The sequence below is a fragment of the Vanessa tameamea genome, chromosome 27 (genome assembly GCF_037043105.1).
Source record: "Vanessa tameamea isolate UH-Manoa-2023 chromosome 27, ilVanTame1 primary haplotype, whole genome shotgun sequence".
NCBI lineage: Eukaryota > Metazoa > Arthropoda > Insecta > Lepidoptera > Nymphalidae > Vanessa > Vanessa tameamea.
Window position 1 is genome coordinate 8,164,513 of NC_087335.1, and position 24,577 is coordinate 8,189,089.

The window sequence follows — 24,577 nt, forward strand, 5'->3', positions numbered from 1 at the left end:
TATATTCAATTCACAATTTACCTCCATTAATATAAGAAAATCTATTACAAATATCAACAATTTGGCACATTCCATTCCTGTTTTAAACACTTACTAGAACTAAAATAACAATGGCAAGGAAAGGAACGAGACAGAGGAAAGAATACCTACCGTTAGAGATGAAGTGTGCATAGAGGACGCGTTCGTTGCGACGCATTCAAATGTTTCTTAAACGAAAAACGCAGGAATATTATTCTTCTATCGAATGACAATCGAATTTTAATACATAAACTGATCACATTACTAATAAATACAAAAATATAATATCTATATCCCTTTATAAAAAGTATAAGACTCGAAATAAAAATCATCTTTTTATTGAATAAAGTCAATGGACCAGGAAAATCATGAGAAACATTTCAGTATAAGCATGTTAGGCAATTACAATTTCAATTGTAGATTTAAAAAGGAAAAATGTTCACATTCTATTTAATTTTCTTCCCCACGACGTTAATTTCAAATGTCACTGCAACGAACGTGCCAAGACAGAAAGAGTTCCACTAAATACGTATAACAAATTATGATTATAGGAGCACTACGAAGGCTATATAAGGACACAATTCTACGAAGACAGTGCACGCGATTTTAGTCCCTAAGATACAAGGACTAGTACACAATAAAGTCTAATTTACTGTAATATTTTTAACGACACAGATCGTTTACCATCTATAATACACAATAAGAGTATCGCATTTTCAGCCATTCATGTTTTGTTCAAGTCTCGATGCGGCCTTCAAAAATTTGGACGATATTTCACTTTACTAAATTGACTCTAATTTTGAGGATGAACATTTTAATACAATTTCAACTGATTCGTCCATCAGTAATTTAACCTCATTAGTACACAAAATGGAAATCAAGACAAAGACTGCCTAATTACAATTTTCAGTCACATTTCGCTAGTACTAAGTTCTTGAGAATAAAGTTGTCTACTGATAATAATCAAGATAATTATTTTGATAGACATTAAAAGCTTTATCCGCTGCGAGAACATTTAATATTATACGATTGAATAAAATAATGACATTAAATTAATTATAATAAAAAAAAACAATGATATAACGCAAATATTAATAGTTCGTAAGCTAAGAGTACAAACATTATCTATTAAAAAAATTGATTACACAATTAAATAGTTTAATAATATAATTGATATCTTAAAAAAAAGTATAACGTTGAGCTAATAAAAACGCTTGATAGTGACAACTTCTCAGCAGAAAGTCAAATATTAAATTGACAAGAGTCCATTGATTAGCGCAAAAATATACAATACCGGTATCACGGTCGGGTGAGACGCGTCCCCGTGTAAAGCTCTCACCGCGTGTCGCGCCGGCGAAGGAGAGGTCTGTATCGACCTTCTGGGAAACACTGCAACCGCACCGCCGTTAGACGATACAGCTACGCACCAGACCTCATCAGGTTCCGGTACTAAGAGCACTGCTTTCCAGCAATGTTGAGCCAGATCTGGTGTGAGGATGGCGGGTGTGGATCTACCCCCTCTCAGCCATAGCACGCGAAGGTTACGGCCACAAGCACCACATTCTAGCCGCCAGCCGTTGGGTGTAGGATCAGCATTTACAGCAGTCGCTGTGGCTCCGCCTAAGGATTTGGGAGACATTATTATAACATATAAATTAGTTTTCGCCATAATATTCTTATTTTTTTAAATATACGATACCACAATTATGGTAGATGAATTAATATGCTGTGAATTGTAACTGTAAATTGTACTTCAAAAGTAGGCAGTACACTGAATATGTTTTAATTTTTATGCAATCTTTTAAATTGATATTTTCAATTCGGCGTTTTAGTTAATCTGGCAAACTTTGTACCATAGCCTTTTTTATTTTATTTAAATTAATTTTATATTAAACTTTGAACAAATTATAACAATAGACTCCGTGTATTATATGTTACAAATGCCAAAGAATCTATCGTTACAAGTAAAACTTAAGAAGAGATCACTCACTATTTATTATATCAGATTAGTCACTATTCGAAAAAACTATATGTTTTTGTTTTTTTGTTTATTACTAGCTGTTGTTGAAGTTGAATACATTTACAGATTAACTTAAAATATTACGTTAATTTAAGACCTCATTGTATACCACATTGGTGTGTATTTCAGCCCTTAGGGTAGAATATCCAGAAATGCTTAAATACGTATCTTCTCATTTTTAATCAGTAGTCCAAAAATAAAGGTTCATGTTTATAACTTCAAAAATGACGGATTTCCAGACTAACCTATATAAGAAATGTCAAACCCTATTACACCCTTTAAGGGTAGAATATCCAGAAACGCTTAAATATCTATCTACTCTATTGTAATCGGTTTCCGAAAAATAAAGGTTCATGTTTCTAACTTAAAAAATTGTGCACTTCCATACAAATTTTCAACCCCTATTTCACCCCTGAGGGGTAGAATTTCCAAAATGTCTTCCCTATTGGGTGTCTACTCAATAAAACAATCCTACTTTCCAAATTTCAAAACTTTAATAGTTTACGCTCGGCGATGGTGAATCAGTCAGTCAGCACATGTTATTTTATAAGTATAGATAGTAAAACACAGTAGAAAGGGCTGATAACTAAGGTTACCAATCATATTTTATCTTGATCAAGAAACATCCATCTCGACTGATCATTGGGTTTTGAAGCGAAATTTCGTTGTGCGCTGCAGAAGCAAAGCTTCTATGTAATGTTACAAAATGAAATGTTTCCAATGCTAAATCTTCTTATTGTCCCGTAAATGTAAAAAAAACTTCTCGCTTTTCTCGCTCAATTTTTATGATAACATACCTGTTACTTTAAGCGTCACTCGCTTTAATTCTTTCAAGCGCTTGAGATCCGGCGCGCGCGCTCCCACGCACCTGTACTCGCCGCCTTCTTCGTACAAGGCTTCTTTAATACCTGCCCAATTCACACTGTTATAGAATATTCAGTATTCCACTTTCATATTTATGAATTCCTCCCACACAAACTTAATGTATTTTTTTACAATCTTTAATATAACAAAAGTGACGACAATATATCAAATTACGGTTTAATTAATTTGTTAGTTGATAATATAAATATTATATAAAATTAAATGTACTAATTTTACATTGCAATACAAAACACATCCTATACTGAAACTTGATTATACATGAATAAGTACGCTCCAAAACTATAAATTCAATTCATACCCAGAACGCCGTGCGCATGATGAGAACCAGCGGGAGCCCACGACTCACTTGAGTTACCGACCACTCGTCTCCACCAGCACCCCACGCTTCCTGTATTATATTCAAGGCTTAGTTAATTTGTAGAATAATATTATCTGCATATGAAACAGCATGCTTTTGCTATTGTCTCTCTAAGATAGAAATCGTGATTAAAGTTGTGATGTTGATGATTTCTAAACTTTAATGTCTGAAATTATTAATTTTATCTTTTTTCATGATATCGTTAAATTTTTCACAGACTTTAATTATGAAATTCGAATTATATATGCATCTATGTTTATGTTACTTATTTATAAGATAATTTAATTGTAAAACTTCTCTCCACTAAATTAAAATATTAACGAAACATCTCTGAATTTATTTATATTTTTTATCAGAAACAAGTTTTTTTTCAAAATAATTATGTAAGTTTAGTGTTTATTGTTATATTGAACATCATTTAAAATACTTTCAAGTAATATACATCTACAATTTTTAACTGCATGTTCGTTAAATATATTTGTCTAAGCGCTCGATACCTTTAGGGCAATGTAACTGAACGTTCCCTCCCAAGGGCACTTCAACTTTCTGATGATCTGGTTCTTCGTCGTTAGCGTCCGATTCCGTCGTTTGTGCGTTTTCATCCATAGCTGCTGTATAATTATTATTATTATTAATACAAATAAGCTTATCTTTTAATTTACCACCAAGACTTTGTTTTTCTTCATATCCCTCGGGAGACTAAATCGATGGTCATTGTTATGAGGCTCCGTTGTGGATTAAAACGACGTACCAAAAATATTGGGCTTTTCTATCGAGAAGTTCTCAAAAGGAGCTCAGGGTCTCGAAATGGGCAGTGATTGTATTGATGCTGCCGTGCTTCGGAAAGCACCTAAGGCCGTTTTTCTAAATTATTAGAAGATGTATTTGCAGTTATGTTACCTAGTGATATTATTTGTTTTTTGCTCAAGATGCTTAAATCTAAATTATTTGGCAGCAATAAAGTACACTATAAGAGCAAGTGATGCATCTCTACAGTGCCATATCTGTACATACATAATTATATCTACATAAGTATATCAGAACTCTTATGCATTCCAATTTAGAAGCGGGATCAATTTAATGGTGAATTATTTATCAAATTAAATTTACATATTTAAATCATGATTATTATTTGTATTTGAAATAATTATGTTCTTAATATTACGACGACCAAACATAATTTGTAAAATTTGATTAACAAAATTTGTAATATTAAAAGATTTTATAAAACAAAACATAATGATCTTTTCTCGAGTAGACTCAACTTTTGAATCGTCATTTCACAAGATTATGCTGAGTGTAATAATAATGACACCCAATCAGAATATTATAGCATATACCCTAACTATCTACAAGATTAAGACAATTTGTTAAATTCAATTACGGGCCTAATTGTATTGTATTGTTGTAGTGAACATGGCCATTTCATAAATGGCTATGATCTAGGAACTTAGCAGTTACCATAAAATTAAACACTATTTCTGTTATAATAAACATGGGATCTTAAGCTGGTTTTACATATAGCTCAATTCAGTACACTAACGAGACAGATGTGAAGGCATTTAGTCTGTTAGACGCTAATTGGGCAATCAGAGCCGTCACTGCCGCTCTATCCTCTACGATACTATGTAATTTATTATAGTTATATGATAGTTAATAGTCATATCAAAAGCCAGCTTCAGGTTGTCAACGTAGAAAGTGTTGACTATTGCGAGTTAAAATTCACGTACAACTACTGATTGACAAATTAATGAAAGTTAAATACATACGCAGCACATTAAGGTAGTATCCAATGGAAGAGTACTCGGTGTCCATCCATCGTGCTCGACATCGATACCACCCAGCATGGGACTCCCTCAGCCTAGCCCAGCGGAGCGTGGCAGAACCCAGAGACGCACCATCTTCAGCGCCAACTTCCAGAGGTGTTGGTGAACTAGGATTGTTAAAAATCGTTCAAAGTAAAGCTTATCTGAGGAGTATGATTTTGAACTAATTATACCGTCTCGCTCCAATTTGGGTTGGTCAAACGCGCGGTAAAATCTCATTGGTGCTCTGGGTCGAACATGCATACTTTGATTAATATACACTTATTCAAAAAATCAATTTTTAAATAAATTTCGTATAATCGTTCGAAGATACTGATAATAGCTGAAGTGGAAAATACTTCTCAGACCGTCACTGCGACGACCACAACAGAGCCAGAGATGTTATATCCCTTGTGTATCTTGCATGCATTGACGCTGGTTTCCTTGAACCCGAAATACAATAATACCACGTCTTCATGTGTTGCAGATCAAGTTTCAAACTTCGAAAGTCAAAGTTTGGAAATTAACCAGGTTAGCGCTACAGTGTATCGGAAAGCACATAAAACAGTTGGTTTAAAACCCTGTCTGGTCGTTTTGGATTGCTGTTCCGTCTGATCATGAGCATAAAATGTGTAGTTGGCTGACTTATTTCGGTAGACATTCTTCGTTCAGGATCGATTCGATGATCGAGAACGAAATCGATTAGGGTCATCATCGACATAATTATTATTACTAATATATTGAGGGTAACGTTTGATTACGGAGACAATTTCCTAGTAACAATAACGCATGCTCGAGGGAAATCTCGATCCAAGAATGAAGCAATTAGGTCAGTGCTGACTTCTCGTACAAGAATAGAAGAGTAAATGTTCCACATGAACCATTCAATACATCTTTAAAACATTACACAGCACTTTCTCCAATTAAACAGGCAATAGTTCCCTTGACATTGTCAGTCAACATTACAGTCAATGCCTGGTCCAGGAAGTTGAAGAAGAAATGTGACTTAGCACTCTGAAATTAGAGAAATTTAATTGCAACTACACAGAGACAGCAAGGTTAATGCACTATTTAAACAAATCAAGAATTTCAATTTTATAATATACCAAAGATATCATTTATTTTAAATATAGAATATCGGTAATTGAGAGTTAAGCTAATTGACAAAATTTGACTTTTTTTATATAAGTTTTAGAGGTGATGATGACCTACTTAGATGACAAATACTGGCCTCGGCGGCAAATGAAGCTCTATTGAATTTATCATAAACTTTGTCAGATATTGAGTAATAACAGATTATCGGTAGATAACATTAGTAGAACAGGATTAGCTAATACCAATGTATATAATATAAATATATATAATATAATGCGAACAGCTCACATGTGAATGCTCGTATAATTTCCTTTTTGTGTTTCACAAGCAGTTTTCCTAACGGGAAAATATAATAATTTTAATAGCATTTGTGCCTTGACTTATAAAAATATTATTTGGAAATATTTCGCTGAATGGAATATTGTAACAATAATTTTAATGAAGCCCCATACTTCATTCATTTATTATAATATGATTTATTTTTAAGTCATTAAACTAAGAATTGAAGGAACCTTCATTTGAATGGATTTTCCACGACACGTCATGGATTTTTTAAAGAAACACAACTGAAATGTAGTTATTTTCAAAAAGTTCCTCCAATTAAAAGTAACACTCGGGTCAGGAGTGGTCACGATTATAGTCCAGGGCGCTCGGATAATAGTCCAGGGCGCTCGGCGAGTACACCGCCGAGCTATTGTACTTTATTCATCCTAAAACTACCAAAACTTTTAAATAAAATAAGTTCTAATGTTCCTTACCATCCGATGAGAGAATTATTATGATAAATTAGCAATAAAAGTTTTAACTTACAAAGGGGTTATATCTTTACACTCAGAGTTTTTTTGTAAATAACCTCTAAAATGTTAGACTTCAAAGCGTTATAATTTTAGGTATTGTAATTAATTTTGAATATTTGATTAATAAAGTATATGATTACTGTTACATATTTACGATGGCGTTCGAGACTGTAGTTACTGAGATATAAGTTACAAGAAAGAGAATATAAAACAATAAGTCGAAAATTAATAATGTATTAATAAAATTAATATGATACTATGAAAAATAAACAAGTATTTCGGTCGTCTACCAGAGGTTTTGTTCAGCGTTAACTTTTTTATATAGCATAGAATACTTCAAGATCTTAAGACCTAACAATGTTAACAGAATCAAAATAACTCTTTCTATTTTATACTGGAATATTCCCTATAATATATTAATATTTGTTATTTTACCCGTTTGACGATTACCCCCGGACAAACGGACAGACCGTCAAATATAAAAATAATTATTGTTTTGGTAAATTTCAAGTAGCTGTATTAAAGTTTATACAACCAAATGATACAAACCAAATGAACGCAAACTTTTGGGTGACCAGTAACAGTAGAGCAAGTCATTGAGCTCCACTAACGTCCTGCCGGTCCCATTATCCTTAATTCGCTAGATTTCGCAGCAAATTTTTGTATTGTCATCCCCATTCATATTATGCGTCATGTAAACTTCCAAATCAATAAGATAATAAAACATTTAAACGATAGTTAAGTCCGACTTACCTAGAAGGTCTGTCAGTGTCTCTCATCCAAGTTGCTCTAGCCGGAGGGTTGGCGTCCACGTCACATCTCAAAGCAGCAGCCCCACCAGCAGAGAGTGATATCCCGAAGCCTGGCCACCGTGAGATCACGAATGACGGCGGATCTGGTATAAAATTTATATTATATATATATTTCATTGAGAAACAGTAAATAAAGGTAATTTATATAATTTTAATATAGATAGCCTATCTAATACGCCACTTATAATATGTCACCGTCTAAAGGAAACACGATGACGTATTTCGTAGCTGTCAACGCTAATCCACCCCGAGGGCTTAATATTATCCAAATTAAAAACAGATGAAAAGGACTAGGCTCGTGCCAGACTCACCCACTGATACACGAATAGTCGTTGCTTGGATGTGGACGTTTTGACTATAATTATTATTATTTTAAAAAGTGCGCCAGTTTAAGGGTATGTATAGTTGTGATGTTTCAAATATTCCAACTAATGACAGACAACCAATCAGCAGCACCTTAGGATTTTCCACCTCTAAGTGTGGCCCTCACTTTCGGTCCCTTATGCTGATAATGCTTACAAGTGACATGAACTTCGAGTTTTGCTGTGAGCACGTCGTGCGCCGGCGCGGGCGGCGTGTCCGGACGGCGCTGTCTTGCCTCACACTGTAACGTGGCGTTGTGAAGTTCTCGTGCCGCTGTTACGACCACTCGCGACCACGACACGCCTTCTGTTATAAGAGGAGATTATATAATTTCAAAGATTGCAAGGGGAAAAAATAAAAATAAATCTTTTAATTTCTTACCGATGGTATAATTGGTGTGATGTATGCGAAGATACGGTCGATGATCTAGAGCTGGTTCTAGAGCCAAAAGACGCCATGACAGTTCCGGAGGAGGAACCCCACCTAGTAATAAACAAAAAGAATACTTCAAATACAATATGCAATAATATAAAATTAAGTGGACAATTGACAATCATTACTTGTTGTGGACGGTCTGTACAGCTAGTTTAAATAAAATATGTCGATGGCACCATTCGTATATATGAGATATACATTGATAAAAGTCTGTACAAAAAATGTATTCGCCCTACTTTAATAAATATAGAATGTAATTGAAGAACTCTTCATCAGCAGCGAGCAGAAAAGAAAAATAGTTGTGATTTGCTTTCAAAACAATGTTCTCTTTTACAAATAATTCACTCACTCATAACTGGAATTAAATGAGAGAATAAAACACGTTCCTGTAACAAATTATACAACATATCTTTCCTTTCACCGTTCCGTATCGGAGTTCACGCCTCTATTGTTCTGCAAATCTTTAAAACTTGACCGATTTCACGCTTAAATCTAAGCCAACTGCACGAATAGCCTCCATTCTCTTTTACCCGTCCAAAGACTTCAATAAAAAGGCTTTTAAGAACTAGCACTGAAAGCATTTGAAAGTTCGAACGCTGCCAGAAAATGCAACTTGTATTGTAAAAGCATTTTTAACTCCAATAGAACCATTTACAAGTATTGGATACTTGGTAATTCTGTTGTTAGCGTTTAGAAGGAAAATGCGCTGATCTTAGCAAAAAACGAAAGAGAAGTATTCGTATTAACAATCCAAGCCCATGCTTGGATTGTTAATACGAATATTCCATAGCGTTCCATAACGCTTAATCCAAATATTGACCTAATTTTTTATATCGACATGACAATGGACTTTAAAATATACATTTGCTTTTGTATGTTTTGCCTAAAATATAATTTAATAACTTGAGGAATATCCGAATCTGAATTTAGAGTCAAGTTATATTCTTATTTTGTTTCAGACAATTATTAAAAAGATTGCTTATATAAGGCATAAATAAAAATAAATGGAACAATCAGGTCTAAGCAAGAAAACATTGATAAATCTCGTACAAAATAAGAAACTATCATGCTATTTATAAAGTTTTGACTCAAACTAAAAAAGTAAATATATATAAATGTTTACCTTCAGCCACACATCTAACTTCGAGCACGGTCTTGTCCCGCACCGGCACCCAAGTGTTACCAGCGTCCAGACGCCTTCCGTCCACTGCCAAATAGACTGACCGCACAGGTTCTGTCGCCCAAGTTTATTAAATTAGATTAAATTATGTTTGTATTATTTTGAACAAAATATAATTTTCATGAAACGATGCTTCCTCTGGTTCTTTTTAAATTAATAACACCAGCAAATTATTATACTTTTAATTTGAGCACGTAGTCAAAATTGCAAAGATATTGTGTTTCTGACAATATCGCCTTTAATAACCAATGGAATTCGTTAGAAACTTCGTTAAATCCAACCCGGCAGATTCGACGGATTCTGGCAAACCCTTTAAACTTTGGTATATTATCATATTTTGATGGGACGGTGATATGTATGGAAAGAGTAAAGGTATAGGATCGAGAGAGTTACATATTTTCCGAAGTAAGGGAGTGTACGCACTGTACCAACTTCTAAAGTCCGAGACGCACTGTGATTTTTTTAACTGCAAAACCCAATAGTCTTAACATTGTCTATAATTGCTTGCGATATGAGTGAAATCTATGACTTTATAACTATTATTAGAATTACTTCATATCAATATAGTATTATGAATAACTTCAAATGAGAAAACATTGTTTGGTCGTATTTCAGATAAGCAGCTTACGAAAAATCCAAATAAAGATGGAAACAAAAAGAATATCTGTCACTGGGTGACACTTTCGATTCGAACGTGACGTTGGTGCTACGCCTTTTTCCTGTTGTGAAGGAGTCGCAAGTGCACTATTGCTTGTACACATATTTGTGAACTATAACTTCTACTTCACAGTAGTCGGTGCTGAGATTAGTCATTGTGATTGAAATCAGGAGAATGTCCTCCTTTATTATCATCTTCAATTTAACAAACTAACACCAAATATCGTCTTAACGGTCGTATATTGATTTTGCTTAGCTCTAAATATTACTGTTTAACAATAAATTTTAAACTACCCTTTTTTATTACGACGTAAAATTCATGCCAATGATATACGACCACACTTAAAATTTGTTTGTTCTCTGTCATTGATCATCATCATTGATTTGATATTTGAAAGAAAAAGAAAGCATGTTTAATTTATCATCTAAACAAAATTATAGATCTATTCACTCCTGAAGGCGCGCCCCCCCGCGTTGAAATATTATCGTCCTGCACTAGTATGAGTGAGTGTCACTCAGGCATGTCTTGGTGTGCGTTCGACAACCAGGAGTAAAGACGGCAAAGAAATACAATGTAGATTATCATTATTTGTTGAATTTATTTTATTAGAAATTTTTTTTACCGTGGAGGGGTGTGGCATTAATATTAAAATTCCTATGATTTCAAGTCTTCAACTTCTTCTTCAACTTCAAATTTAATTCTTGCGGCAGTACATAATAAAGTTCAACTAGGTCAATGCAATTCTATCCATCCATTACAAATTTAAACGATACTCATTAAAATGTATGTAATGTTATTTTATTGTAAATATTGTTAAATTCCAACCATCCATTCGTGAATAAAAAACTTCTATCTAACTAAAATACTCGCATTGATTTAATTTTATTATTAAATTCATATCAAATTATTCCCTAAATCATAATATCTATTTCACATTATACAAACATTATGCCTTGGATTAATTCGATATGATATAAAATTCACTTTAGAAAATAATTATAATTTAAACTAAAACGTGCTAAACGAACTCAGTTGTCCCAGTGGTTAGAAAACGTAGATTTGAAACGTCGATGCGGGATCGAATCCGGGTAAGGTCAATTTACACATGCATAATTAAATGAGCGTATTGTTTTTATATAAGTCGATGTAAGTCTCATGTTCGATAGTGAAAGAAGACAAGGTGAAAATCTGTGTTGTATGACAAGCCATGTGTGTGCACAAAGCCACAATGAGTGAATGGAGAATATGTAATCTTTAAATGGAGAGGAAGACCAGTATGACATTTATTCGCCTTTATTTATGTTACTTGAAATATTTTTATGGAAAATATACAATTTTATGTTAGTCGACAGCTTTAGTTACTAACTAAACTACATTAATACGTTTCTGTAAACTATGAATAAATTATTACTGATTTTATTAAGCAAAATTAAATAAGCAATTACTTATATTATAATACGAGCTGTGCTGTTCAAATGGATGAAACGCATGCAACTGATCATCAGCTGCAAATGATCGTGGGTTGAAACCCAGGCGAGTACTTCTAAGTTTTTACGCATTTAGTACTAATCTCATGATCGGAGGTGAGAAGACGTCGACACGAGACCTGCGTTTATCATGCAAAATACCACATAAATATTGACGAACGCATATTGTAGCGGCGTGGTGGATTAAATTAATAGAAGATGAGGTCCTTGCCCGTGGAATCTTTAATGACTGATGTTTTACTTTTCTTTCTAAATTTAGCGACATAACTAATAATATTGTTCACAAATAGAATACTAGGTAATTACGATTAATACGGCAGTAATAATAATTACGAAGGTTAAATTTTACCATATATGAGAAGCCTCGTTGGTTCACCGGTCACGGTGCGTCCGGACCGGTCACGACCGGAGCACCTCCAGCGCGCGGCGTGGCCGCGAGAAGCGCGCGGTATTTCCACCGCATCGCCTTCTCTCCAGGCTGACTCTCCTCCACCAGGCGAAGACGGGAGATTGATTTGCTAAACGTAAATTGTTGTTGGAATATAAGCAGGTTGATTTATGTTGCTGGTTTGATGTAAGTTGTCTTTTTATGCATGGTAATATCATCTTAGTCAGCGAACTTGCGATGGAATGTCAAAAAGTGGGATTGTCACTGAATACGATGAAAACCAAATTCTAAACAATGGAGAACCTAAACAAATCACAAATAGAAATGAAAAAATATAATATGTTAACTAATATGTATGTCTCGGACAGTTAATATCATTTAAAAATAATACAAACAATGAAGGATACTTTAGCCTGGAAAAAATATCGGGGTTTGAAGGAAATAATGAAAAATAACACCATCAATACTAATGTAAAGAAAAAGGTTTTCGAAGCAGCAGCATTACCATGTCTAACATACGGTTGTCAGGTGTGGCCATTTAAAAAAGAGGACGAAGAAATGATTGCTATCTGTCAACGTAAAATGGGGAGAAATATGCTCGGATTAAAGCTTTCAGACAAAATTAGCAACGACTACATCAGAAGAAAAACAAAAATAACTGATGTACGAAAATGAATTAGATTACTCAAATGGCATTGGGCAGGACGTATCTACAGGAAGCGTATCAAAAGATGGACAAAACGTGTCACAGAGTGGTTACCACGAGAGAGGAAAAAAGGGAAGACCAAATCAAAGATGGAGAGGTATTTTCACTCAGAGATGTGGATCTGATTGGGTGCATAAGACGCGGGAAAGAGATATATGGAATGGTTTAGGAGAGTAAAAATGCTAGTTTTTTAAAGTAACGGATTCTGTTTCGACTTATTGAAATATCTTAACTCGTTAATTAGAGAAGTATTTATTGACATTTCGCTTTACATATGTTTTCAATTATTTTTTATATATGTTTAAACAATTTTAGAATTATATTATTGGCAAAGTCAAAGCGGTTCTGTGAAAAGAACATATTGATTTTAATCAAAGAACGCGGGCTCTTATACGAACATTTACCCAGTATTACGTTATGAATTTTAATATACGAAAAATTGTTGTTTACAGCTGTAAAGACGTATCACTGTGAATGTTACCCACATCGGTTATTAATTTTAAGTGCTTAGTGATAAGTTGATGGTGTAATTTTCAATAAATAATAAATAAATAAAATTACTGTAGAAGAAAGTCAATTTCATAAACATCTAAAATTTCTACAATCAATGTGGAACTATATTTTATCACGCTACGTCACGAAATAGAGACACCAGCATCACTTTTGATCAAAAATGATATAATTACGTGTTTTATACATTAAGTAAATCAAATCAAATTAATTTCCTTTTTTTAAATATAAAAGCATTACACTTACTTATCGGTTGACAAATTAAACACTACCACCTGTTCGGAAAAAATAAATACCTGAGAAAAACAGCCGATAGAAACTCGGCGGTTTTTTTTTTATAAATTTGTGATTATGTACAAATATTCAATTCAATATCAAAAAAGAAATAACCAGGTGGCGGTCGTTCATTCCCAAGAGGTGCTACCAACCATGAACTCACTAATTATATAAGAACCTTTTGTTTAACAATTTTTAAAATTTGGCAACAGAGGCATTTTGAATGCTTTCTGGGAGAACCTATTGTAAAAACATTGCCCCACAAAAGAATTACTGACTCTACGCAGTCGAGTAAGAGAAGAAACAAGTTTGAATTTGTTTTTTTTTTGTTTCTTGTACCAATGTACGAGCATTTAGGAGTATCACATCTTCCCACAAAGTGGTTAATTTCTTTCCGTAGATACATAACATTACAGAATATATATTGATCTATATAGTACATAATATCTTTTGAATTTGATTTTAATTTTGTCGCAAAAGTTCCTATATTCAGTAAATGAAGTGCTCTGTATCGTATTTTCGATTCAAAACAGGAAGCGTAACAGTTTGAACGTACGCTGCTTGCTTACGAAACAAATGCTTGTCCAGAATTTGTTTTACATATTAATTACTAATTAACTTCGCTACACGTCGATAGAATATTAATCAGGCAATCTTAGGTTATATTTTTCATGGAATATTTTAATTCCAATCTTACGAAATAAAACATTTTAATCTTGGGAGTAAATATTTGCTCCTTTAGCCATCTGATATCTCGTTATGTTATTATCATCTTTATTAACTTTTAATATTTATTAGGTTTTATATTTGTAATAATAAGCTTTTTATATTTATAATAAGATGAGTGGATAACCTCGACTGTGAGTGGTCTGCCTTACACCATCAAAGCGCCAACAACTACCCATGGCTATCGTAAAATATTAAATCCCCTGCGCGCGTAATTACACCAGCTCGCTCAATTTTTTTTTAATTAATATATTTTAACTTACTCCACTATTTTTTCCACCCGAGGCTATTTTATTTCCTTTAATCTTTTTTATGAAATGCATTATTGTAATTATTAATAAATTATCAATTTAAAAATCCCTTTTTCGATAAACAAATTCATATTCATCATTTTATAATTATCACCAGCGTAATATTAGCTCCACCGGTGAGAACAAGCTGTTTTAAAATCCAGTTGCAAGACTAATATTAATTATTATTGCCTTTGTTAATGTTGTTAAATAAAGATAAGAATCAGGACTTACCTCATTATCTTTATACCATCGCAGATTGGTGACGTTGACGAGATCGCACGGTATTCGAGCGTGCGCGTGAGGCTCCACGAGTAGCTCTCGTTCTTGTTTCAGCGGCTACGTAAGATAAAAGAAAAATAATCGGTATAAAGGATACTTGTGTTTATAAACAGGGATATAGTTCATTTCTATACGAAACCAAAAAATATATTATAGAGCTCGTAAAATATGTTAGCGCTTTTTTCAACCGCACTGAAGCGGACACTTGAGCTACCCTTTAAGTCTCTCTCAACTATCCTTAGGTAGAAGTGATAGACTTTAGCATTATAAGAAATATCATGTATGCGGCTTAGGCCCGCAATGAAGGTATAATTCCCTTGTGTCACTAAAATTACACTGGCTCACCGACCATTCAAACAGATATATAATAAATAAGTGTTGCTGTTTTGCAGGAGAATAAAATGGTTCCCAACAAAGTTTGCACAGAGACCTATTGACTTAATACGAGTAAATCATAATTATTATTAGAATTATCGAGAGAAGTAAGTTAAATAATCGCCTTTGATAAAAGGCAGCCCCAGTAAATAATTATGAAAGGCAAAACTATTTACCAAAATCTACCTAAAATATTTTATACAAATTCTTTGGATTTTTTTATAAAATACGTTTAATTTTTTAATCAATTAAATTTCTCGTAATTATTATTAAAGCAAAAACTTTTAAATGAAGTTCGGTACTTCATAAAAATATAAATTTAGGAATCTATACCAAATCAACTTTACTTCGAAGACACTTCGAACTAAGATAAATATTTTTTCTATTATTCATTGGTTCATTCAAGTTGTACTGAGTACGAATTGACTTTATTTATATTAGAACACGAGTCCCCAGTAATTGAACGTCGCACGACCACAAACAGCAAGCAGCGAAATTAAATTTAGCTTGTCTATATTTATTTGCGAACCAAAATACAAAATAATTTCTCAACGAAAGGAGAAAAAGGAGGGAGCAAATTAAAATTTAATGTCGAATAAAAGGCCTCCATTTGAAGCGGTCTGTTCCGTAGGACGGGTGGCGACCGTCTCGTAATTAATTGGCTTTTCTTGAGGATAAAATGTTGACTTCGCGATTGAGAGAATGTTTGAGATGTTTTCAGCATCTTTGCGTGAGTTAAGGAACAATTAAGAATTAAATACTTAATGTGTGTCACGTAAAACATTTCATTTTAGATTGAGTTTGATTTTCAGAGTACTATTACGATAAATGTATTAAATCTTATTATTAATACATATTTAAACCGTAACCAAAATGCTAAGACTGATGGAGTAGTCGTATGTTAGTGATCAAATAGACATGATCAGATTTAGATATATGTACATATATAGACAAATATGTTTTTTTGGGACATTAGTTAATCTAGAACTAACGAGTATATTGTCAGTCCATTTATAGTACCAAAATAGTAATTAGATTAATTCTATTAATGCTAATCTAATAGAAATACTAGGTGCCTATGAATTTTATGAAATATTTGTTAGTCCAAATTACTCGCGTATTGCTTAGTTTACCTGAGGCGGTGACGCAGATACTCTATCTCTTCTAGCCTCCCTCATCTGATCTCTGGGCTCATCTCTCATAGCTGGTGCGGGACGGATCACGAATGCGTCCACTCGTGATGACGCTCGCATGCCTGGAGCTGCCCCTGCGTCACCAATAGCATCGCGGACTGCTCCGCGGATATTGAGGATTGTGTCACCGGTTTTAACTCGACGTGACTGTGTATTATTTTTGAAAGATGTAGCAAATGTCGCAAAAATACGCTAGTCTTTATGAGGTCTATGAAAACTTAACTTAAGTTACCATTTTCAATTAATAAAGATAGTTGTACAAATTGTCCAAGCCTTGGAACTAGTATATAATGTTTTATTTCCTTTGTTAAATGTATCTTTAATATCTTATGTTATATTAATTGAAAATGTTAGCCGAAATATATTTTTTTGTATTTTACCTTAGTTGGTTTTTCCCATTCTTGTCCGCTGCTTCGTTTCTGACGATCAATAATATCATCATCCTCGGTTACTTTTTGGGGTATAGACCCTAGTATTGTTTCTCTCAACGATTCGTCGAAAGCAAAGTTTTTATTTTCGTCTTGAACTCTGCTTTCTTCTGCCATTAAAATCTTATTTAATTCGTCTACATTGGAACCTCGCGCAACTATAAAACCATTTGATTCTTTTAATTCTTCAGGACCATCGGAGAAAATATTTCTTGAATTATTAACGTCACCCGTTAGTTTTCTGTTTTGTACCATGCCTGCAGTAGTAACATCATTATAATCATTTTCAAATAATTTACTCTTATCTGTATAATCGATTTCATATTTATTTTCATCATATAATTTAGGAACTTCAACAATTTTATTTGAATTTGTTTCAAATTCACCGAATGTAGATTCTTCAGGAGTAACTAGAATGCTACTGTCTTCGATGCTTGTTTCAGGATCATCGTAGTCAACACCGTGCACTTCATTTACATCAGTGTTTTCAATAGAATCCTCATCGTTAAACTCATTTGTGTCAAAAAAAGGTTGCAAATCTTCGCTATTAAAATCTGGGATTAAATCACTTTTTGCTTTGTCGTTGTTTTCTTCGTTGATGTTTCTCTTTGCGAGGTTATTAATATCTACATAGTGGTCAGAGTCACGTAGAGGAGGGTAAAGGGGAGCATCACGGAGAAGCTCAGCCGCGTCGAGGGGGGCAGGGGAGCGTTCAGAACTACTCCTATCGGAGTATACAGCGGGAAGGAAGCCTGCGGACAAGATAAGTTGAATTATTTATTTGCAATCGATTTTATTTTGAATATAATTAAATATTTTCTAATTTCGATTCGTTGCAAGATATACATTTTAATAAATATATATTCGAATCACAATATTTCTAATATTTATTTTCAAATATATTGTGATATACATCACAACGCTGTTTATATAATAATATAGTACATATATTAAAATACTATAACAATTTTCAATGTGAATAAAAAAAAAACAGTAACAGATTTAGAAAACGCAACTTCTTCGGATTTTTAATGTTGTAGGCAAGCACTATAAGATCAATTTAAAAGCATCTGAACCATAAAATTTAAACCCAACTTCGTAACTTAAATATAAATAAAAGACACAGTTGATCTCACTTTCATTATTCATCGTGATGATAACCTGACAAAACCGGAGGAGTTCAACAGCAGGACCAACTTTTATGCATTTTCCACTGCACGGGGGTGAATACACTGCCAGAATTTGTCAACCTAAAGAGGTTTACCTGTTGGAACACAGGCCACTAAACTAATGACGTAGTAACGACTATACTACAATATAGGCAACAATTATGTTGTAAGTACACGGCTTCGTACTTTATTACTCTATGCTACCCCAAAATAAATCAGCACAATTTTTTGTTTTCTTATTTTATTTATGAACTATATTATACTGAACACATGATTCGCAGAAAACGAAAATGTTTGATTAAAAGTGAAAAAGTAAAAAAAAAATTGCGCCTACTTTAATACAAATCACTAACAAGATATTCGAGATAGGTATTACGACAACTCATTTAACTCGAAACAAGACGCAATCTAAATGACACGCAATAAAAAACGCCAAAATGATTGACACCCTCACCGAGAGTGGCGCATTTTTATTTAAATTATATTTCAAATTGTGACAAAGTCGAATTAAATGCCTACAAATTATATTTATTTTAACTAAGCGTCGCTTCATATCGCAGGGCTTAACTTCAATTGCGACATAAATTTGTTAAGTTGTTTTTCTTTACGTAATTGTTACATTTACTTGTCCTTGTTCATTTATTATCTCAACATTTCATTTCATTTATTGAAAATTTATTGTAGAACCAACTTTGATTAGAATTAGCTTATCAACCTGAAGGTCAATCGATAGGTTTCCATAAGGGCTGCTTAAGGGATGTTTTGTATTGATTGCACTCATCAAAAACAACAGCACTTAATACCTCCACAATCGATAGTGTTATGGGGATCCAAGAAAGCTTTCCAAGAAGGAAAAGGATCAGACGGCCGACGGGCTATTTTATTTCCCAGGTGGAATCATCTTATCTTGGCAACAATATTCTTACAATGTCAATGGATGGCGGTGATAGCTTACTGTGGTTAGTTATGTAAGCCTTGCTTTTCCAAATTTAAATAAATCATCTTTAATTTGATTTAATCCTCATTAGTATGAAAATTTAACTAAATTTGAATTTACGAGTATTTTAAATTCACTCAAGACTTTTTCTTAATTAATTTGAATAATCGCTAATGCCACTGTCCACCTCCCTAAAGGTTTTTCTTAAAAATACCTTCTACTGAGTCGTAATTTAAAGTTAGATTCTTTCAAAATAAATGATTTGAATTAAACAGTAGGTAACTTGAAACGTTGAATCTGTCCTGTCGCATAACTTCCAACTCTTAACCCTTCCTCATAGCAAGCGGATCAAAGCTAATAGAGATCGCCAAGTCAGACGTGAATATCCATTTAGCTGTTCTTTACAAGTTTCTGGCGCAACAAAATTTTATTTCCTAACAAATTTTGAGGCCATCCCTTTGTTCATTAGGAAACTTTGTGTCGCCGGAATTTTGCTTAAGAAGTCGCCTAAGGCTTTCCAACCAAAAAATATGTAGTTAGTCACAGCCGTTTCCTTCACTCGCTGGTCGGAGGTTAAACGTGAAACAGAGACGATAAATAGATGAAAATTAGATAAAACTTTTGTGGAACTAAGAAAAATAAATGATTACTCTGAAGTTTCGCAGTTAGTGAATGATAAAGACGGTGTTGAACCTTAATTAGAAATCAACGCTTTGGAAGTCGTAATTACAGTTGAATACAATTTGTTATTAAAACAATTTGGAAATTAACTTAACCTAACAGTAACCTAACCTAACCTAACCGTATTCGAAATAGATGAATCGTTGCGAAAATTTTGCGAACAGTTAAGTTTGTGCACTTTAAAGTATTCGTTATATTTATATCGTACTATTAATTATAAGTACGATACAATGTACTCGTAGTTTAATTACATAATTTTCAAAGATAATAATAATACTTTAGTTTTGAATTGACTTCAAACGCGCAGGAGACTCTCCACTCGTCTTTCTAAATATACATGTTTATGTACGTTCTGGTATAACTTCGGTTTGTAGGGTTCAGTGTATCTCGAAGGTAGGTAAGGTCCTATCATTATTTAATATGTATCGTTAACTGTTAAATTTTTATTCTGAAGCGTACCATCAGACAAATTGTTATTGAAGGTCTTTATTTGATAAAAAATAGTATACATTTTACATTTCATCTATAATATTTAAATAGTCAATTGATATTTTTTCAAATGAAACTGTTCTGAGCACAATTACTGTAAAATTTGGAATTCAATGTCGATTTCAAACGTTGCAACGTTTCTATATTTAACGTTTATTGCTAAAAATAGAAAATTCACATCTTTCACGTTTGTACATTTGCTCGCTCTTTTTGGCTAAAATGAAATAAAACATTAAATATAACCGGGCGTAACTTTTAATTGCTTACGCAAGAACGAAAAATTAATGATGATTTTAAATACAAGCAAGAAAAACGAATAAGCTAATATAAATAAAAAAGGAAAGGCGCTTCCCAAACTTCGACCTAAAATCGTGTACTTAAAACCCTAACCAGATTTGCCGGCTTCATTTATATTTCACTGAAGATCGCCGACCGTAAGCTATCTCATTACGTCTTAACGAAGATCTCTTTAAATAAAGATTCTCCGGTGCTATAGGATATATCGTATCGTGCATGTTATTTATTTATGTGTAAACATCTTAGCGCTTTGTATACGATAGGGAACTGAATTTCGTACAAGCATAACACTTAAAGCTTCAAATGACGTCAACACGAGCCTTGTTTACTTATCAATTCACATGACTACCTCGGCACTTGCATGTTTTTTTTGTAGGTACCAACAATGTTCTTAAATATATATAACGTGACCAAAAAACCCTAATTCCATTTTTTTTATTTTGCAGCCGTTCGAGTTAAATACTTTCAGTATATATATTACGTACATTAAATTAATAAGTATTTATATTTAATTATTAAAATACTTCAAACAATAATTGGTCGCTTCATCTTTCATAAAATAATACTGTAAGACGAGTTTTTATTAGAGTAATTATTATTTATTACATCTAGCAACACTACACCGATAATTCAAACAAAATATACATAAATCATTTACCATTTCATTAATATATTTATTATTAACATACGTCATTTGATTTTAAGCTATTTTGGTAACTTATTTTTCTAGGTTGCTTTGTATCGTCACCTAACTGGTATTGGAGCAGCAAAGACTGTTATGTACATTACTAGCGACCCGCCCCGGCTTCGCACGGTTGCAATGTGGGTTATCCCTAGGAAATAGACATATACCATCGCGGACTTTTTTGAAGATCGTTTTAAGGTATACAATACTGTAGTACATTATTTTGATCTATCTCGTAGGGTTCGGGCCACGTTTGCAATTTAAGCGCAAAAAATGTGTTTATTTAAGACATCACATTTGAAAACTAACATTATCAGTATTTCTCATCTATATAATGCATGTGTTATACATATAAACCTTCCATTCGAATCACTCTATCAATAAAAGAAAACCGCATCAAAATCCGTTGCGTAGTTTTTAAGATCTAAGAATACATAGGGGCAGACAGCGGAAAGCGACTTTGTTTTATCCTATGTAGTGATGCTGCTTACCGAGCATGACATACCATGGGCTGATTAGAGACACGTTTGATTAAGAAATAAGACTTATTTTCTGTAGGTATTTATTTAACTTTATCTGATACTATTTTTTTTAATTTCTAGTAACTAGACAGACTGGCAAATGGGTCACCTGAGTCATTGTCATTTTAAGAAATATTACGCATTTCTAACATAGCTGATCCTTCACCAACTAGTGGCTTGGGATCTACGATATTATGTCCTTTGTGCTTGAAGTTACACTGGATTACTCATCCTTCAAACTGGAACATCAATATTAAATTTTGGCGGTAGAATACGTTATAAATACCTACCAAATCTTGCAATTTAAAAACTATGTACACCCGACTGAGCTGAATTTTTCGGTATCGGTTCGTCAATTTAAGTTTCGCGAGGTGCAGAATATTGTTTCAATAGGAGATTAAAAGTTACTTCGAATTGAATACTTTTTATTAAATTTATCTTTTAATTATTAGATATTAACTGCCCAAATATATTCACACACCTTCACATATTCACCACAACATAGCACCAGCACACAGTAAACCACCATGCACATGACCAGGAGCTGTTCAAGTATCTGTACGAACTGTTATTATTAAATGTTTTTGCCTTATTTCCTTTGTGAACTTAAATATAATGACGATAAAGTATTTATAATATTATGCGAGGTTACTATATAGCCTGGAAATTAATTAAAAAATATGAAATAACCTCGATGTCCTGATTTAGAAATAAAATGTGATCTCAATCAACTTCAAAAAACCGTGACGTATAAAAGTAACTTCATTCAGCCTCTTATAAATAATTCCACGTCCCTTAGATTAAGAGGCCTCCGAGAGACTTTTATAGGACACAGCGGAAAGTAATAGCTGCCGCAGGAAGATTCTAAGAACCATCGCTGAGGATTATTTTAACCTCGCAGTTTAAACTTTTATGTGTATAAGTGACGACTTGTCATCAAACAGTTTTTTTAATATTAGAAGAGATATTTGATCTTTTGTTTGAAGATAAATAACTTGTACGCACTGCACTTGTTCAATAGAAGTCATGTCAGTATCATCCTCATATATGTTACAGTATGCTCAGATCATTGAAAAGGATTCTATATAATGATTTTTAGATTAAGTGGAACAGAAAAAAAACAACCGAAATAATACAGTTACAAATGTAGATGCATTTTATTGCACACGTGGATAAATAAAAGTGTATCTGTGGACGTTTGAAGATAAAAACGAAATAGAACGGGAACACATAGGAAAAGATTAACAATGTCATAATATATATGAGTTCAAGTTGGGTTGAAAAAAAAAACATAAATTCGTTTTTATTCATGTTGTTATCAAAACGTCACAAATGATATATGTAATGTCAAAAAACCCAAAGTGGCTCAAGCTCATCTTATTGGATCATGTACGAAAACTAAATTATCCGTGTTTCGACGTCATCTGTGCTAAGGGCCGACAAGCGACAGCCGACACGCCGACACGCCGAAACGTCGAACATGTACGTTATAAGAATTTTGATAGGAACTAATCGTAGTTATATAGTGAATCTCGGGGCGTGTGAAGTTGAGATTCTTGGCACGTCCCATGTATGAGATCTTGTAGCTGAGGCTGAAGCAACGAACACACTTATGAATTTAAACTTTAGTGTACATACAAATTGCTAGCTTCCGCGTTCGTAGCTAGTACAGGAGATGGTACTGAGGTATAAAGGAATGCTGCACCTACCATTCAAAACTCTAAGAGCACATTTTAATAATAAAAATAAATAATATGTTTTTGTATGATAAATACGACGTTTTTCTAATATCGAATATATTTATTTCGTTCGTAAATATAACTGTAGCGTTTCATTTAGTATAACATGTAACCATAACTTCGCTCATTAATAAATTTACACCTTGTGTTGAAAAACATAAGGAATAAGGTCTATTACTCATCACTATAAAATACAATGTGCTTAAAAGCAAGGAGTTTACTACCTTATAGTTTTGTATTTTACTTATTTCAAGAATATATAATTGATTTTATTGCCGGTTCTTCTCAATGGAATATACTGAATGTATATATTTATTGTAAGCTATACAATATTTTCGATTTGATTTTTGAAGTAGCTGACACCTTATCATGGCAATGACGTGGAAGCATTTATAGCCCAGAGATCATCATCTTATATTCCCAGCTAAGGTTACGGGTTAAGTGCGACTAGAATATTTTTTTATGTGATAAAAACAACACAATTAACCCCGAACTTGAAGTTAATTATAACTTGTACGTGCTCGCGGTTAAGAAACACAGAGTCAGGAACTTTAAAGTTGAGATGTATTCAAGCGCCGCGGAACAGTCTAGTTTATTTAACGCGGTCCTTGAAAATTTATCGTTTTCTTGACTTACTTCTATTAAGTATATACAAATATATGCCGTGACTTTGCCTATGTGTTCGGTGGTCTTGTTAATATGAACATATTTTAATTTTTTTCTTACCGTTAATCACGTTACTAAATGTCATAAAACTATGTATGTGTAATTGATAACCGCATTTTTTAATGAGGCGGTATTGAACAAGGTAGGAAGTAATTACTAATAATAATGCACATCTGCATCACCAAATAACTTAATAGTTCCCAAATCATATCATAGAAAGCTAGACATTGAAGCGGCTACTTTCCACATCATATAAAACAAACATAGAGATAGACTTTCTTTTAAAAATTACGCCTGAAAAATAAC

The 24,577-nt window shown here is 33.2% G+C and overlaps 1 protein-coding gene across 2 annotated transcripts in view; it reads right to left on the reverse strand.

The window, feature by feature from the left end:
- Nucleotides 1-858: 858 nt before the first annotated feature.
- The window catches only part of LOC113392045 (uncharacterized), a 71,402-nt gene continuing 47,683 nt past the window's right edge, over nucleotides 859-24,577 (reverse strand). Inside the window, exons 3-15 of one of the 2 annotated variants that reach the window (XM_026628275.2) lie at nucleotides 17,040-17,839; nucleotides 16,600-16,806; nucleotides 15,044-15,148; nucleotides 12,263-12,431; nucleotides 9,712-9,822; nucleotides 8,535-8,636; nucleotides 8,310-8,459; nucleotides 7,732-7,873; nucleotides 5,051-5,214; nucleotides 3,779-3,892; nucleotides 3,222-3,311; nucleotides 2,836-2,946; nucleotides 859-1,638 (exon numbers count right to left, since the gene is read on the reverse strand). In XM_026628275.2, the coding sequence (XP_026484060.2) occupies nucleotides 1,268-1,638; nucleotides 2,836-2,946; nucleotides 3,222-3,311; nucleotides 3,779-3,892; nucleotides 5,051-5,214; nucleotides 7,732-7,873; nucleotides 8,310-8,459; nucleotides 8,535-8,636; nucleotides 9,712-9,822; nucleotides 12,263-12,431; nucleotides 15,044-15,148; nucleotides 16,600-16,806; nucleotides 17,040-17,839 (2,636 nt within the window). In that variant the 3' untranslated portion in view covers nucleotides 859-1,267. The remainder of the gene's footprint in view (nucleotides 1,639-2,835; nucleotides 2,947-3,221; nucleotides 3,312-3,778; nucleotides 3,893-5,050; nucleotides 5,215-7,731; nucleotides 7,874-8,309; nucleotides 8,460-8,534; nucleotides 8,637-9,711; nucleotides 9,823-12,262; nucleotides 12,432-15,043; nucleotides 15,149-16,599; nucleotides 16,807-17,039; nucleotides 17,840-24,577) is intronic. The other variant, XM_026628276.2, reaches the window with a different exon arrangement.